At 32.6% G+C, this 15,589-nt stretch overlaps 2 protein-coding genes across 2 annotated transcripts; one reads left to right on the top strand and one right to left on the bottom strand.

Annotated features, from left to right (window-relative positions):
• Nucleotides 1-7,409: 7,409 nt before the first annotated feature.
• Nucleotides 7,410-9,826, bottom strand: Tsp_07673 (conserved hypothetical protein). Its single transcript, XM_003381079.1, has 7 exons — nt 9,745-9,826; nt 9,226-9,446; nt 9,039-9,144; nt 8,763-8,985; nt 8,577-8,706; nt 8,414-8,526; nt 7,410-7,485 (listed from the first exon to the last, which is right to left on the bottom strand). Exons 1-7 carry the CDS (start codon nt 9,824-9,826, stop codon nt 7,410-7,412), a joined length of 951 nt encoding a protein of 316 aa, XP_003381127.1.
• A 394-nt stretch (nt 9,827-10,220) lies between these two features.
• On the top strand, nt 10,221-15,415 carry Tsp_07672 (conserved hypothetical protein). Its single transcript, XM_003381080.1, has 12 exons — nt 10,221-10,385; nt 11,419-11,799; nt 12,667-12,920; nt 13,190-13,397; nt 13,631-13,838; nt 13,927-13,998; nt 14,055-14,185; nt 14,243-14,368; nt 14,638-14,759; nt 14,999-15,075; nt 15,138-15,252; nt 15,325-15,415. Exons 1-12 carry the CDS (start codon nt 10,221-10,223, stop codon nt 15,413-15,415), a joined length of 1,950 nt encoding a protein of 649 aa, XP_003381128.1.
• The last annotated feature ends 174 nt before the right edge of the window (nt 15,416-15,589 follow it).

A 15,589-nucleotide genomic window follows, 5' to 3' on the forward strand; every position in this document is an offset into this window, starting at 1 on the left:
TACGAATATACGTACATGTTGTGATTGATAACATTCATATGTTCAGTCATTCAGGCATGGTGTTCAAGGTGCTCTGAACAATTTATAGATTAATTATCGAATGGGTATTTGAGTAATGGATGCAATTTTAATATGATTCATTATAATTTGTAAACCGATCAAAGGGTGAGTTAATTGTTTTTGTGTTTTGTGATTTTAGAAGAAGAAGAAGAAGAAGATAGAGAAATAGAAAATGTAGATTTGTGAGCATTTTGGAAAGCATTCAATTGAGGTAGCATTTCCATTGAGCGGTTCGGCATTTTGTGATTCGAAGGTTTGAAATTGTGTGTTCGCAACATTTGTATGCTAAAGGAAGGAATAACAGAATAAATTTCATAAACATTAACATAATTATTCCAAAGGAAGCACACACACAAAAAAAATCAAATGTTCATATTATGGTACATAAAGTTCTTTATGCAAAATAATTTTCTCCATTCGATCGCGTATTTGTTTGTTTATTTATTGGAAAAAATTAATTGACTAATTTCACAGAGAAAATTATTACAAAATTGAAATAAATAATCATGCCCGAAGCAATTGCATGTTCCAACTGAATTGAAATGCTGTCTCATTTCTGGACAAACTGTTAAACTTTCTTATCATGTCATCAGAGGCTGTCATAACAGATTTTTCTCCTAACATTATGCACGTCAGACTGGTAGTAATGGAAGTATGAGCAGCAGCAAAAGGAAACTTGTATAATTTGAAAATGTTACAACAAGCTGCCAAGGTGGTTCTGTTGCAATGATCTACTTGGACCAGGAATTATTTGACGACAAATGCTTAATTAACTGAAGTTGTGAATTGAAATTTAGCAAAAATAAAAAAATCCTTTACAAATTATCAAACAACAGACAACTCTAAATCTTTTCCTCTATCTCTCTCTCTCTCTGTGTGTGTGTGTGCATAATTTATACATTTGCATAATAGAAAATGAAAAATACTACATTTTTGCTTTGTGTGGATCAATTTCTACCGACCAACAACTACAAACTACACATCTAGTGAATGAAGCATATTGTAGACGACATTGAGACTGACCGGGCACCGGTGGGACGCCAATGGGCGATCAAGCGTGCCAGGAAAATGAGCCCTGAAAATTGACCATCTTTGGATCAATAGTCCAAACAACGCCTGCAGGGCGTCGATCGTCCTTGCAATACAGAGCAGCGTTTGGTTTATTTGAAAATTCGGTTCAACCAGTTGCCGCCGATACAAAGACACACCCCACCCCATCCACTCATCGGCTTGCTTTTCGAATATGCAAACGATGACAAAATTTAAATAATCGTTTTTTGAAAAAATTTTTCACTTATTCATCAAATCAAAGTATGTTTATTTTCTCTGACAACATTGTTGTTTTTAGCTTAACAAATTGACATGAATACGTCACAATTGAGATAATCTTTGTAAATTGATGGGAAAAACAAAAGCTTTTCCATTTGACGTCATGAAACATTTTCTACCGAAATACATACAGTGCTATAATACAGTATTCATAATTTGTTGTTGTTGTGCATGATATATAATACAAAAATTAAAAGCATATTTCCACCAGCTGCCCAAATTTTGTCATTGAAACAAACGTATGTGGAGAGTAGACAGATAAATTTTCATCGTAAAAGAAAGTCGAAAAAAAATTAGCAAATGAAATAACGAATAATAATCGATCATCAAGATTGAAAATTATCATCGTCGTCAATATATTATCATATATGAATATTCATTTTATGTGTGTGCGTGTGTGTGTGTGCGGATGATGAATTGAAAAATTGACTCGACCATGCATTAAATGCACAACGGCCAGAAGGGAACGGTCAAATCCGGCATATATCAATCATCCCACTGCGGGTCGGGGGATAAATGGGCAAAGATTGGGGGAGAGGAGGGGGGGAGGGTAAACACAAAAGCTAAAAAGCAGCCGGAATCAAGCTTCGATCTTTTGTCTTTGAAAATAACAGACACACCGAAGCAGAGTGTGGTGAGTGAGTGAAAAAAAAACAACACAATTGATCCGGGGTATATCGATATATATACATATATTGTGTTGTATTGTGAAGCGCATCTGCGGGACTTATTAGAAATTAACAAAGCGTGCAAAATGGAAATTTGCCCAAAATGACCACTTCTGCTGCTCTGGTGCTGAGTGTGAGCCGATTGACTGGCTGGTGGCTGTGATTGCAAACAAAGAAAGGCAAAATATTAAGCAAAGCTTCATCGGTGACAAAATGAAGCAAAAAGAAAAAAAATTAATTCCACAAGCAGTTAGTTGCAGATTTTGTCGACTGACAACTTTATCCCCATATTCTTTCTACACATCAATCTTATTCACTTACAACCGCTAAATAATATTCGGTAGAACAGTTTAATTTTTTTTTTAACAAACTATTAATCGATTAATTATTGTTTAAAAATTTAAAATTCTCTGTATGCTTAGAATGGAAAAATATTGGTTTGAAATTTTGAATAAAATTTTTTCCCAAGATAAAGCAAAACTTTTCATTTTCTCAACTGTCAAATGATCCTTTTCTCGCTTGTCAATTGCTTGTTAGCTGCTAGTGATGAAGCCGAGAAAGAGAGAGAGAAAAAAAATTGCAAAAAGCAATTTCTTCCAACGAGTGTCAAATTGAAAATTCCAATTCCACATCAAAAACAATACAACAAATATACAATTTTTCTTTTTGGAAACGAAAAATTAAATTTTGCAAAGTAGTGAAAAAAAAACTATTTTTTTGTCTTTTGAAACATTCAAATTGTGCAAATTTACACAACTAACATAAAATGATAAAGCCAATCATCTTATCTATCTGTCTGTCTGTATGTATGTATGTTTAGTGTAAATTGAATACAAACAACCGTTCAGCTATGATATTGTTTGAAAATTTCCAAATCAGATCGTATGACTTTTTGCGTCAATATTTTCAAGGTTATAAATTATAAATTTATAATAATTATGATTTATTTTATCAATTTCATATAACTAGTAAAATATTATCTTCAATGGAGTAATGAAAATTATTTCAATAAATAAATTAATTAATTAATGTTCGAAATATAAAATGTCAAACTCACAACAATTGTCGAAAGGTATCCGTGAAGAGAGAGAGAGGAGATAGAAAAGAAATTGATTTTCCACCACTATTCCACAAACGTCCCCTTGAGACGGGATCGTTTACAATAATTGCCCATTATTATTATTATTATTATTGTTGTTGTTGTATCAACGTGAACCATGCAACAGTGCAATAATACACCGTTAACATTGATCATCGTTTATCTATGCAAATTTTTGAAAACTAAATGATAAAGAATGAGGCTGAATAGAGAAAGTTGCATCATAGTTTTAAAAATAATTTTTTTTCCACTTATGCTTAATATACATTTGTTATAAATTGGAATATTAATAATAATAATTTTTGACCGGTGAAAAATATTTCACTTTATCCTATTGCACAATGGATAAAAACGTAAAGACACGAAAAAAAAAAGATGAAGAAAATTGTTGCAATTGTTGTTTACAAAGTTTGTTCAGGTTGGTTGGTGATAAAGTGCTTTTCGTAAGCTAACAGCTGTCGCGTGACAAACAAACAAACAAACAAACAAAGAGAAAAAAAATAAATAAATTATCACTGACAACAAACAACAGATTATTTATTGTTCGTAGGGAAATTTTTGTTCAGAAAATGAGCATTTTAAAAGAGACAAAATTGAAAATTTTCACTGGCGGTGTAATAAATAAAAATTGATGACGTCGACCGGCGTGTTGTCAAAGTTGAACGTCAAGTGAAAGTTGCAACTGAAAAATCCAACTGAAACGAATTTAAATCAGTCGGTGTCGGTCGAATCTATTTATTTAACTGCACTGAGCAGAAAAAAAAATCAATTTATGCAAATTCAATACAGTGAAAAAAAATAAACAACAATTTGAGCTTGAGAAATTTGTTTGTTTATGAATTTTTTTTAATATCAAAAAAATCATTTGAATAGAGTTCATTTGATGTGGGGAATTTTGAAATTTTTTCTCCAACAACTTTTGAACAAGTTTGTTTTTGACAAAAAGTACAACAAACCAGGAAATTTGAAAATTGTTTGTAGTAAAATTGAAATGAAAAAAAAAATATTTATATATAAATTATTTGAATTAACAAAAACAACAAAAATTCAACGATCTGCCTGATCGATTTGTCAATGACATTTTTTTCTCGAGTGTCTTTTCGACTGATGCTGTAAAATCAATTTCACAATTTTGCTTTGAATATAAAAATTTTTTTTTTCAAAAGAATTGTGATCAATCGAGTGAATGTTCTATGCAAATATTATTATGTTAATGTGTTCTATTTGTATCAATCGAGAGAAAAAGGCCAGAGCGGAAATCAAATAGACAAACCGAAGATGTGTACAACTTTTGAAAAGCGGCCGTTTTTCATTACTTTTGCAATTGATAACATTTCGAAAAGCAGAAATACAAACAACAACAAATTATGATTTATGCAGATAATATTTTTCATTATCGGTCTTCTATATTTCAACTTTTTTTTTCATTCAACACAATATTACCGTACATAGTGGCACAATTTACCTCTACCATATAACCTCGAACAATTTTTAATGGGATCCTTTTCAACTAGCCACCACTTTTAAGTTCATTCAATGAAAAACTCCCATTGAACAACAACATCAACAACAATATTAAATGTGTACGCAAATAATGTATTTTGCCAAACAACAATCAATTGTAATAAGCAACCGGCGTCATATCACCATTGTCGGTCAAATTTAAATTATACTTTTATTATTATTATTATTATTGTTGTTGTTGTTCAATTGTGTTGAATTAAAAAAACACACTTTTCCATGAAATTGAAAACAAAAACTATTCAAACAGAAAAATGAATGCAAATTTTTCCAAACAATAACAATTTTTGTTTTCCTCCATCTCATTTTAAAATTATTAATTATTATTATTATTAAAAATACCAAAAAAAAAAACAACTTTGACAAAGGCAAGCCTATCATCATCGCCATCGATCACACTTTTGTCGTTCGACGTCAAATGGGCCATCGAAAAACGCTCGTGAAACCAGAAATGATACACTTGCACAATTAGCTTCCAAAAACTACCAGTTGCCGACCTTGATCACTAACCGCACAATTTATACACGACAATAAACAAAACAACCAAAAAACAACAATTAAATAATATTTCACCACTTTACAACAAGCAGTACATTAATTAATTAATTAATTAAATAATATTCATATTGTAATTGTTGTTTACAATCTCACAAGTATATCACATTATAATAATGGAAATTTAATCTGAAATTCACTACTCCAACTTTTTTTGCATGTTGTAATTTAAAATTTAATGAATCTTAAAACAATCAAATATATATATCACTTCAAATTGAACAACTAAATTTTATTAAGACAAACAAAAAGAAAAAACCTAGTCTGACATAACTATTTTCTCTGTTGCATTTGAAACTTTTGCGTGATTTATCAAACAACACACACACGCACACACCAAATGTCATACACAACGTGTAATAACAATAATAATAATAATAATATTTAAAAATAAAAAAACACTATTTTTATTATTATTATTATCGCAAAAATGTTTATTTTTTCAAATTATTCGCATACGGTGAAAAGTTGCTTTAAAAAATTGCTATCCACTTCCAAGATTCCAACTCGAAAGAAAGAAAAAAAATGCATTACAACATAACATACATTACTGAGGGATAATTGTTTTTTCAAAAAAAAGAAAATTTTCACTTTGTTCAAAAAATTTTAACATGTGTTCAAAAATCAACGTAGAAAAAGTGAATTTGAAAAATCACCTCCTCCAACACATGTGCTGGAAAATGTTGGATAATCAAAAAAACTGGGTATAAAACATTTAAAAAAAATATATATAGACCTGTCATCAAAATAGTTTGAATTTTTTTTTCAAATTCGGTAACAAACTTTTAACACTAACCGTAGTTGAGAAATATTGTTTCAAATTTAAAATTCAACTTCCAAGCATTTTATATATACATGAGGGATAAATTTTTATTTAAAGGGAAAAAATTGCCTATGAAATCTTTTCAAATCTGTGATTATTGTACTGCTTTTATTTTTTTATTCAACAACTGTTGTGTCAGCATTTGATTCAGTTCAACAACTGTAGCTACTGCTATTCTTTTTTTTTAAATGGGCAAATTTAAGTTTTACAAAAGAACAACAATATGCACGCGTCTGCGGTCAAAGTAACGGTAACAAAGACACGTTGTACAGTATGCAATGTTGCAATAACTGTTTTAAACTAATTTTTACACCACGTTCACGTTGTGCTGTGTCACGTTCACTTTACAATATGTTGTCATTAGGATTTTTATGATTATTCGAAGAAGAAACTTGTTTACAGAAAAAAAAAATTTTCTAAAAAATACATATATATATATATATATATACTGTAGTGTATGATTTTCTCAAATCACAGTGAAACACAATTGTTCAGCTTTAAGACAACATTATGGATTGGTTGTGGAGAATAGCTGTCAGAGTTGTTTCTCTCTCCTCTCTTACTCTCTCAAGCGGCCACACCTCGACGTCAAGCATTGAAGATTAATTTCCCTCATTTGTCTGCCGAGTGTTGAAGCAAACAAGGCTAAAAACGGTCCCTGTGACAGCTAGCTGTCCGCATTTGAAGCAGAAAACAGCTCACCAGTCTAGTCAGAAGGAAAGCAATTGATCACTGCCGCACTGGCGTCATACAGATCAATATCAACAGATGAAAAAATTCCCAACAATTACAGTATGCGCAATGAGCAGCTTTATGCCCGTTGGCTGGTGCAAAAATCCTCGTCGGCACCGGCTGCGAAGATGTTTCCGGTCGATCAATCACTACCGACTGATCAGGCGAACGATAAGCAACAACCGCATATTATGAACGCAAGAGTTGAGAAATTACGCTCAGGAGGAAAATGTTGAAAACGTAAAAGTTTGAAACATTCTACTTCAACATTTATGCCCATTGTCTGTCATCCAACTTGTGTGCAACATTTCACAATTCATATTCAAAGCAACTTTTCCAAATCACAAATAACCCAACACAACAAGGGGAAATTTTACAAATAAACAATAAATTTCTTGCAAAATTAGGCAACCCAATTTTATAAATTCAAAAAAAAAACAACTGACTATATTTGTTTCGCGCAAGTATATAAAATAATTTACATAAATGCAAAGCAAAATAATAAAATAAAAAACACTTCTTACCTTATCGCTTGCTTATGAAAATTGATGGAAGTTGTTTTGCTGAAAGAAGAGATTCAGCTCATGCAGCCGACGTTAGTTGACGATGAAATCTTATTCATCTACGGATGTCGAGATGATTTCTTCTGCGATTTGTTCAGATTTTTCTTTTTCAAACTTGTCCACTTATAAACTGCACTATAAAATAATTCTTTAAATTAAATTCAAAATCTAATCGGAAAATATACATTTTAAGCATAAAAGTATCATCATTAATTGCAAGAATTTCTCGTTAATGTATAAAATGCAGTTGAAATGTGATAAATTTTAAAACATTTTTTCCTATTCGGACTTATCAACATATTTTTTAAATTGTATATTTTGATAATTTCAACATTTTTCATCATTTCATTATGGTTTAAGTTGGAATTTTATCAAAAAATTTTGTGTTACACGAAAAATAAAACAACCATTGGCATGAAATCATTTATGAAGGTAAACTTCAAATTGTGAAATAAAGTAAAATGACAATCAAGTTCTCTAACTTAAAAATTTCAAATGATAGACTCTCAAACGGTTTACAAGTCTGTTAATTGAAATATAATAAGTAACCAATTTTATCACATTTAATTTACCATGTTATTTACTTCAATTTCACATTGAAGCTTTTTGTATTCTTACAGTATAATTCACTTATAAAGTTCAAAAACACTGTTCCTTCATTTTGATTTGAGTGGAAAAAAATTTTTTCAAATTGTGCTAAATCAAAATGTAAACTTTAAACTTTTTAAGGAAAATCTTATTAGAAGAAATCTTAAAGTTCCAGCTCGATCGCATATTTTTTATTTTGTGAAATTGAAAAAATAAATTTGAAGTATACGATCATATCCTTTTATGGCCATTTCAACAGGAATTATTTGTAATTTTTTTTTCACTTTTCAACTAGTATTTGAAACTTGAATAACAATACAATAGTTATCGTATTCTGCTAATACTTTAAATTAAAAAAATTATAATAAATCATATGGTTTAAGAAACTTGTAATATTTTATTTTAAAATCCCAAAAAATATTCTATTAAAGTTTCTTTCAATAAAATAATTTTGTAATTTTATTTTGACCAAAACTGATGAAGACGCTGCAACCATTCTTTCCAATAGTATTCCAAATAATGCGGACCGAGTTCAAAAACACTTGCTTGATTGTCCTTATAACATACAACGATAACTGCATGGGTTACCTGAAAAAAATGTTTAACAAAAGAAAGTAACCAAAATCAAAACTGCAAACTTTGTAATCCAAATTCATTGAATTCAAAGCACCAGCATAGGCAGCCAATTGTAACGGTGTATCGTATGTATTTTCCAACCTCAGCTTCACTTTATCACTAGTTTTCAATTCGATTAATGTTAATTTCTTCCTAGAATAATTATTTACATATTACGCAACGTTATAAATGATTTCACTACATAATACTTGTAATGCGCAATCGCATCGAGTTGTCCTTTATAACACAACTTGCGATGCTTTACCCACATTTCTTTTGATATTAAACTGTCAAAATCTTCAAGTAACGGCCGCATACTGTTCCAGTAAGGTTTAGCATTTTCTGGCAAAATTACTTCATCTGGCGGTGTATTAAGTTTCAAATACTGCATACTGAATGCTTCATGCAAAGCATGTCCCAGTTTAAATCTGTCTAATAAGATTGAAATTTTCATAAATGAAATAAGTTGTAGGCAGTTTTCACACCCGCTGTCATCTTTTCAAAAATTTCAGTTCCTACTTGCTCTATCATTGCTTGCTTCCATTTGATGAGTATCTGTTGTCCATCTTCGGATCGACTTTCTTCGAGTATCTTCGTTACTGAAGGAAATTTATAACTGGAACAGTTTTCTAAAGTAAACATTATTCAAAAAAATTGTCACGAGCAAATTACATGCTTGCCTGCATTTTCGTAATCTGAGTTATCAGCAGTGGCAAGAAAAGGAGTAGACAAAATAGAATCGATGTTAATTCCAAAATTAGCAGCAGATGTTCGATTATTCAATGAGATTGTTTTTTTATTTCGTTTCACTTCCAATATGATATGTCGATTATTATTTGTTGCTTTTCCATTTTCATATCGATTACTCGATAATGACCGTACATTTTTATAACCTGAAGAAAAAAAAATTCGTCTCTTTCCCTTTATAAATGTTTAATTATAAAAATAAAATTACTCAAAGCAGAAAATGATGGATTTCGAAATGGTAAAATTTTGCACAGCATAATTGAAACCATTCTACACTAACGCACGAATGGAGAAAAGAACGAACGATAAACCAATGTTTAGTAATCTAACCACATGGAAATCTAAATAAGTTGACATTTTATACAATTAAAATCATAAGTCAGATTAGCCAGTGTATCACATAAAAACGATGCATAAAAATTTGTTTTTTTTTCAAAAGTAAACCTTGAATCTGGAGCAGATAACCAAACTTTAATACCACAGTATAACAAACATTCATAAATGTAGGTTCATTAACAGTTACCATAGAACAGTTGACATTTTTTACATATTAACAGTAAATGTGGCATAATTTAAAATGAATATTTTATACCAGTGAATCATCTTGAAATGCAGTATTTTATAATGTCAATTTTGATAAAATAAACAGTAAAAATTATATTATTAACTTAATTAAATAGTGTAAATAGAAATAAAATAGTGTTTTACTTTTAAGTCTTGTTGGAAATGAGTTAAACGTAAATGTACAAAAATAATTTAAAATATTACTTGAAAATCAATTACAGTATTGCCTGAGGAATATTGTTTCAGACAGCGTTGTGAGTGTTTTGCAGCTGCGTGTAAGTTTGAATGCGAATAATGTTATCGTTTGTTAAGAAGAAATTTAACGAATAACAGCTAACGTCCATTGCACTGGGACGATGGCTAATCTTATGTGGCGAAAGATTCAACATCAAAATAAGCGCTCAACAAAATTCAGATTTGTAGCTCATTTTCATGAATTAGCAATTGAATGCTCCTCAAAATGGCAACCATCCAGTGTAAGAATTGTTTGGGAACATCGGAAAAGGCGTTATGCAACTAAAGTGAGTGTCTTTCAAGTCTGTTGCATATAATTTGTGTTTGATTATGCATGTAATGCATATTTTTTTTCTGCACTGATTTTTCTGATATGTTATTTAAAAAATATTTCAAATATTTCTCAACATTTTTTTCCTACTTTCATGATGACTCATTAGCATTTCATGCTGACTCATCGAAAATGAACTTTTTGTGCTTGTGAATTGTTTTAACTTTTTCATGGAAATCTAAGTATCGCATGATTGAGAGCAAATGTTGCGTTTATTATGATATTATTAGTAAACAGTTTTAGACAGCACAGATGTCAAATTTTAGATTGCTTTCAAAGTTGTTGGCTTGCTTTTATTGTAAACAGTGGTCAGTTGGGTTTCTCACTTCAGTACATTTAGTACAAATCAAGTTTCTTCTAGTTATTAACTGAAACAGTTCGTCTATTTTCTTCTCAGTGCATTTGTTGCAGCTTTTTATAATTTTATTCCTGTACTTTATCATTGTTATAATATTATAAATTTTGTGTATTAAATGAAAAGCGAATGTTGCATTTTTTTACTACGCTTCAATATTGCAACATGTTGAAATATTTCATGCTACTGGGATTTCATTTTGCGATTGTATCGCTGCAAATATGTTTCGAAGAAAATATGATTAAATTTTTTTATAGCATATTATTTATTAGAAAAAATGATGTGAAGAATATTATTTCTTTTTCTTTTTGAAAAGTGATTTTTAGAGTTTAAAGATAAATTATTCAAAAGTAATACTGTAAATGCGAGAAATGTGCCGCAAGTGTAACGTTTAAATTTCATTTTATATAGGTTTTAAAATTTGTTGTTTTATAAATTGTAAAAAAAATAAATGACAAGATTTAATTTTTCCATTTTACTAGATGATTGTTTAGAATTGTATTTAAAAATTAAATTGTTTACATTTTGAAATTATGAAATAGTTAATTTATGGAATATTAATTTGATATTATTGATTGATTTAATGCTCTGAGGTTAATGGAATTTGAATTTAGTAATGGAATAATTATTACAGGCTCACAGTTGGGAACCGTCGATTACTAATCCATACAGTGGAATTATCGTCTGGCCAGAACAAGATGCTGACAATTTGGAAGTGATAACTACGCTTTATCGTGATCCGCAGCAGGGTCATTTTGACGATAAAGAGTGGACGTTTGTTGTGGAAGAGGTGAAAAGATCCGGAAAATACAAGCCGATCGCTTCGGTGAATATTAATTTGCGCATGTTTGCCAGTGAAATGCAAGGGAGCATCACCGAGATGAAGTTCCAGCTGCGTCCGTTGAAAGAGGCACTGCAACGATGCACGCTGCAATTGCAGCTCACATGTGCAATTGTTGGCAACAATGCTTTGTTCGAAGAACGAATGGAAAAGGCTTCGAACGATTTGTTCAAGGTTAGCTAATTTTGTTTGTTTATTCATTATTATTATTTTCTTTTGATTTGACCATCGTTAGATGTGTGGGAAAATAATTGTTTTTTTTTAAATAATAAATTAGGATGCGCAACATTTGTCGAGACAGTTTTCGGAATCTCAAGTAGAAGAGGTTGAAAATCGAAATTCTCTGGTCAGATCAACCAGCAGTTTGCCAATAGCAAATGGATACGATTTGGATAGAAAAGCTGAACAGCCGAATAGTAATATTTCGACAGCAGAAATTAAAATGACAATTGAAAATAATAGTCCAGCTGAAGAAATTTCGAATCAAGAAGCGGTCAGAAAGAAGAAGATGCTTTTTGTAGGTGAATATGTGGAAGATGTTGTGCAAGTGCAGAGCGGCTCGAAAAATGCAAGCGGCTATTTAGCAGCAGCAACGGCGGCAGTGGCCACGCCCACTTCTGGACCTCTGATGGCGTCAACGCCCAGAGCGGATGTATCTCGGTCAATTTTTTCCGACAGTGGTCTTTCCTCATTGGTTCGAGTTTTTATTCTTGTTGTTGTTGTTGTTGTTGTTGTTTATTTTTTTTCTTTTTAGCAATCGAAACGCGACACAAGCTTAATGGGTGAATCACAAGCATCATCGTCTAGTCAAGATTTGCTCAGCTGGTGCCAGCAGGTGGCGCGTGATTACCGTGGTGTGAAAATTACCAACTTCAGCAGCTCGTGGCGTAACGGTCTCGCATTTGCCGCTCTTGTGCACCACTTTCGACCAGACTTGATCGACTTTGATACACTACGTCCGTCGGATATCCGTGAAAATTGTCGCAAAGTGATCGGCGTCGTGTGATTGATGTGCTTGAGAAATGCAAATTTTTTTTCCAGGCATTCGACGCAGCTGCGTTGTTGGGGGTTCCACGACTTATCGACCCTAATGACATGGTCATCATGGCCATACCGGATAAAATATCAGTCATGACTTACGTTTACAGTTTGCGATCCGTGTTGACTGGCTCGTCGCCAATTGGTGGAAATGGTACGTTTAATTTGCTTTTGTTTTCTTTTTCAATGCAAGATTGTTCATTTGCATGCCGATGTTTGAATTTTGTGACGAACGTTGTTAATTCAAAATTCAGTTTGTTGTTTTTTTTATAATTTGAATAATTTTTATGAATATTTATGCAGATCGGTTGGAAAGAGTATTGTTGAATAGAGAAGAGAAGAAGAATGGAAATGCATTGGAAATGCTTGGCACGCATTCGACAAGCAGAAGAGACAGTTTGAATGAGGAGAAAAAGTCGTTGTCGTCGTCGACGTCGTCACCTCGTCGTCGCGTTGGCAGTAGCAGCAGCAGCAGCAAGGCGGACAGTACAAAGGAGGCTTCTTGTCCGTTGTCGTTCACATTCAGCACCAGTAGCATACAGAAGCCCACTCTGATGACGCGTCAGCAGTTGATGAATCCGTTCGACAGTGACGAAGAGAATTCTCAACAGATTGCTGGAGACGATGCGGATGAAGCTGAAATTGAAGAGCCGAAAAAAGCTTCAGATGCAAATCAGCAGCAGCAGCAGCCATCTTCTGCTGCTTCAGTAATGGACAATTCGGCCAAGTTCAATGTAAATGAGAAGAATTGAAATTTGGCAAAATTTGCATATTTGTGCAAATCTTGTGTGTTGTAGATGAAGCCGGCGGCGAGTCGTGAAGAAGAATTGAGACGAAGAGTGCGCGAAATTGTCGACAGTTTCCCAATCCAAAATGACGATTGCACAACGATTGAAGTGGACTTTTTTCTTTTAATCATTTGTTTTCATTATTTAAATTTTATTTAATTAATTTTTGATTCGCGCAGAATTCGGAACGTCGACAAGAATTGACCGCACGAGCCAGGCAATTGATCAAGCAGTTCAACAACGCCGCCGCCGGTGACGAGGCGACTGTCGTACGATTGTCCGAAACGTTGAAGTCAGATTTGACGACACTGGTGACAAACCCTGTGAATTCTGCGATGGAACCAAAACGTCCGGACAACATTCACTGCAACAATGCCGCTATGCCATGTATGTTAATTTTTTTTAATCTTTCATCTTTTGATCTCTCAATCTCTGTAAGCTGTGTTTTACCTTGTATTTTGTTGTATTTTTCCAGTTCAACGTGTTCAGTCGCCAACCTACTACAACGATAGCGACACTAGTAAGCTCACGACGAAAACGCCAAATAGTCAGTGTTTATCTATGTTTAGGAAATATTTTTCTTTTCATCTCTTTCTTCTTCAGGTACCTTAACGCCAACATCCCCACATTTACAAAGTCCCATAACGAAAGAATCATTGCTCATGTCTACTGCTGGTTTCACCCCGCCACCCAGTGGTGCTTCAAAGATGGACCGTGTGACAATGTTAGCCCAGGTTAGATTGAAGCTTTTTGTTTTTATTTATTTATTTATTGGTTTTCTTTTTTATCAGGACGCCGCATCCGAATCAGCTTTTGCCCGGTTTAAACGTTTCGGTTCAATGCGTGGGCAAGAGCTTGCCCATAGTATCGGTATACTTTCGAATCGGGTCACCCAGACGGTGCGCAGTGCTTCGGTGGTACGTTTTGGTTTGGCAATTTAAATTTTTAATATATGTTTAATTTGTTGTTGTATGCAGCCTCGTGAATCGGAATTGCCAAACGTGCCATCGTCGTCGAATAAAAATCTACTTAAATCTTCTGCCAGTCCAGCGAATGAAACTGAAAAAACACCAACGGCTTACCAACCGCCGACGAAGATTATCACCCCTCTGGATGTAGGATGGAATTCTTTTTTTTTTCAATTATCTCTCTCTTTTTTTGTATATTTTAATTTTTTGCATTTCAGATGGAATTGCAAAGGAAATCGGTCACCGAAGAAATGGAAGCTCTGGTGGAAAAGCAGAAAGAGTTGGACCATCGTGCCAATGAAGTTGAAAAAGAATGGCGGCTGGTTATGCAAGAAGGTTGGTTGGTTGTGTAATTTGAAAAATTATCATAATCAGCATCGTCATTATAATTTTTGTTGTTTTTTTCCTATATATTTCAAGCGCCCGGAACTGAACGTGAAAAAAATTTGATGAATGAATATTTTTTACTGGTGAACGAACGCAACTTACTCACTCGTCGTGAGATGCACCTCAGTCTTTTGTATGCTTTTTTTTGGAAAGCTGTGTTTGTTGTTTATTTTTAACAAAAATCCATTGTAGGGAAACAATTCGTTCATTTGAACAACGTTTCAATGAAGTGCAGAAAGAGTTGGCTGAACTGATCAACATCGAAGGTGGTTTGTCAAAAATTGTATTAATGATAATAATTAATTTTCAATAATTGAAACATTTTTTTAAGAATGTGAAAAAACTGAAGCTCACAAGCAGAGAATTGACGTGTTGATGGATGAGCTGATCGCTATAGTGAATAAACGGGACGAGCTTGTGCAACAATTATTGCAGCATGATCAAGGGTAAGAAATTTTTTGATTAATTAATTGACTGAGGTAATAATAATATTGTTTTTTTTTCATTTTGAATTTTAGCACTGAAGAAGATGCAGAAATAGCGGATGCATTGTTGCAAAATAATTTCTCCGTACTGGAGAATGATCATAAGAGTTGTGTAATTCAATGATAATGATAATACGATGCCGAGAGAAGTGGATGGAACTTGTGTGTTTTATTTTATTTCTCTTATCTTTCTTTCCGGCGGAAACTTCCTAGACTGTGGATGAGCTTGTGATGAGCAAACATTTGCGCCCTGCTTGCCTTTTTAACTCTTGTTATTATCTCATGTACGATTTTTTTT

Source organism: Trichinella spiralis, assembly GCF_000181795.1.
Source record: "Trichinella spiralis strain ISS 195 chromosome Unknown Scfld2, whole genome shotgun sequence".
Taxonomy (NCBI): Eukaryota; Metazoa; Nematoda; class Enoplea; order Trichinellida; family Trichinellidae; genus Trichinella; species Trichinella spiralis.

Bases quoted from the DNA above. Each gene is read 5' to 3' on its own strand.
- Tsp_07672 (XM_003381080.1), top strand. From the start codon at position 10,221: ATGGCTAATCTTATGTGGCGAAAGATTCAACATCAAAATAAGCGCTCA. The intron at 13,999-14,054 runs GTCAGTGTTTAT...TTTCTTCTTCAG, and splicing joins CACGACGAAAACGCCAAATA to GTACCTTAACGCCAACATCC. The intron at 15,253-15,324 runs GTAAGAAATTTT...TTTGAATTTTAG, and splicing joins TTATTGCAGCATGATCAAGG to CACTGAAGAAGATGCAGAAA.
- Tsp_07673 (XM_003381079.1), bottom strand. From the start codon at position 9,826: ATGGTAACTGTTAATGAACCTACATTTATGAATGTTTGTTATACTGTG. The intron at 9,447-9,744 runs GTTTACTTTTGA...TTTTTTCTTCAG, and splicing joins TTATCTGCTCCAGATTCAAG to GTTATAAAAATGTACGGTCA. The intron at 8,707-8,762 runs GTATTATGTAGT...TAATTATTCTAG, and splicing joins GATGCGATTGCGCATTACAA to GAAGAAATTAACATTAATCG.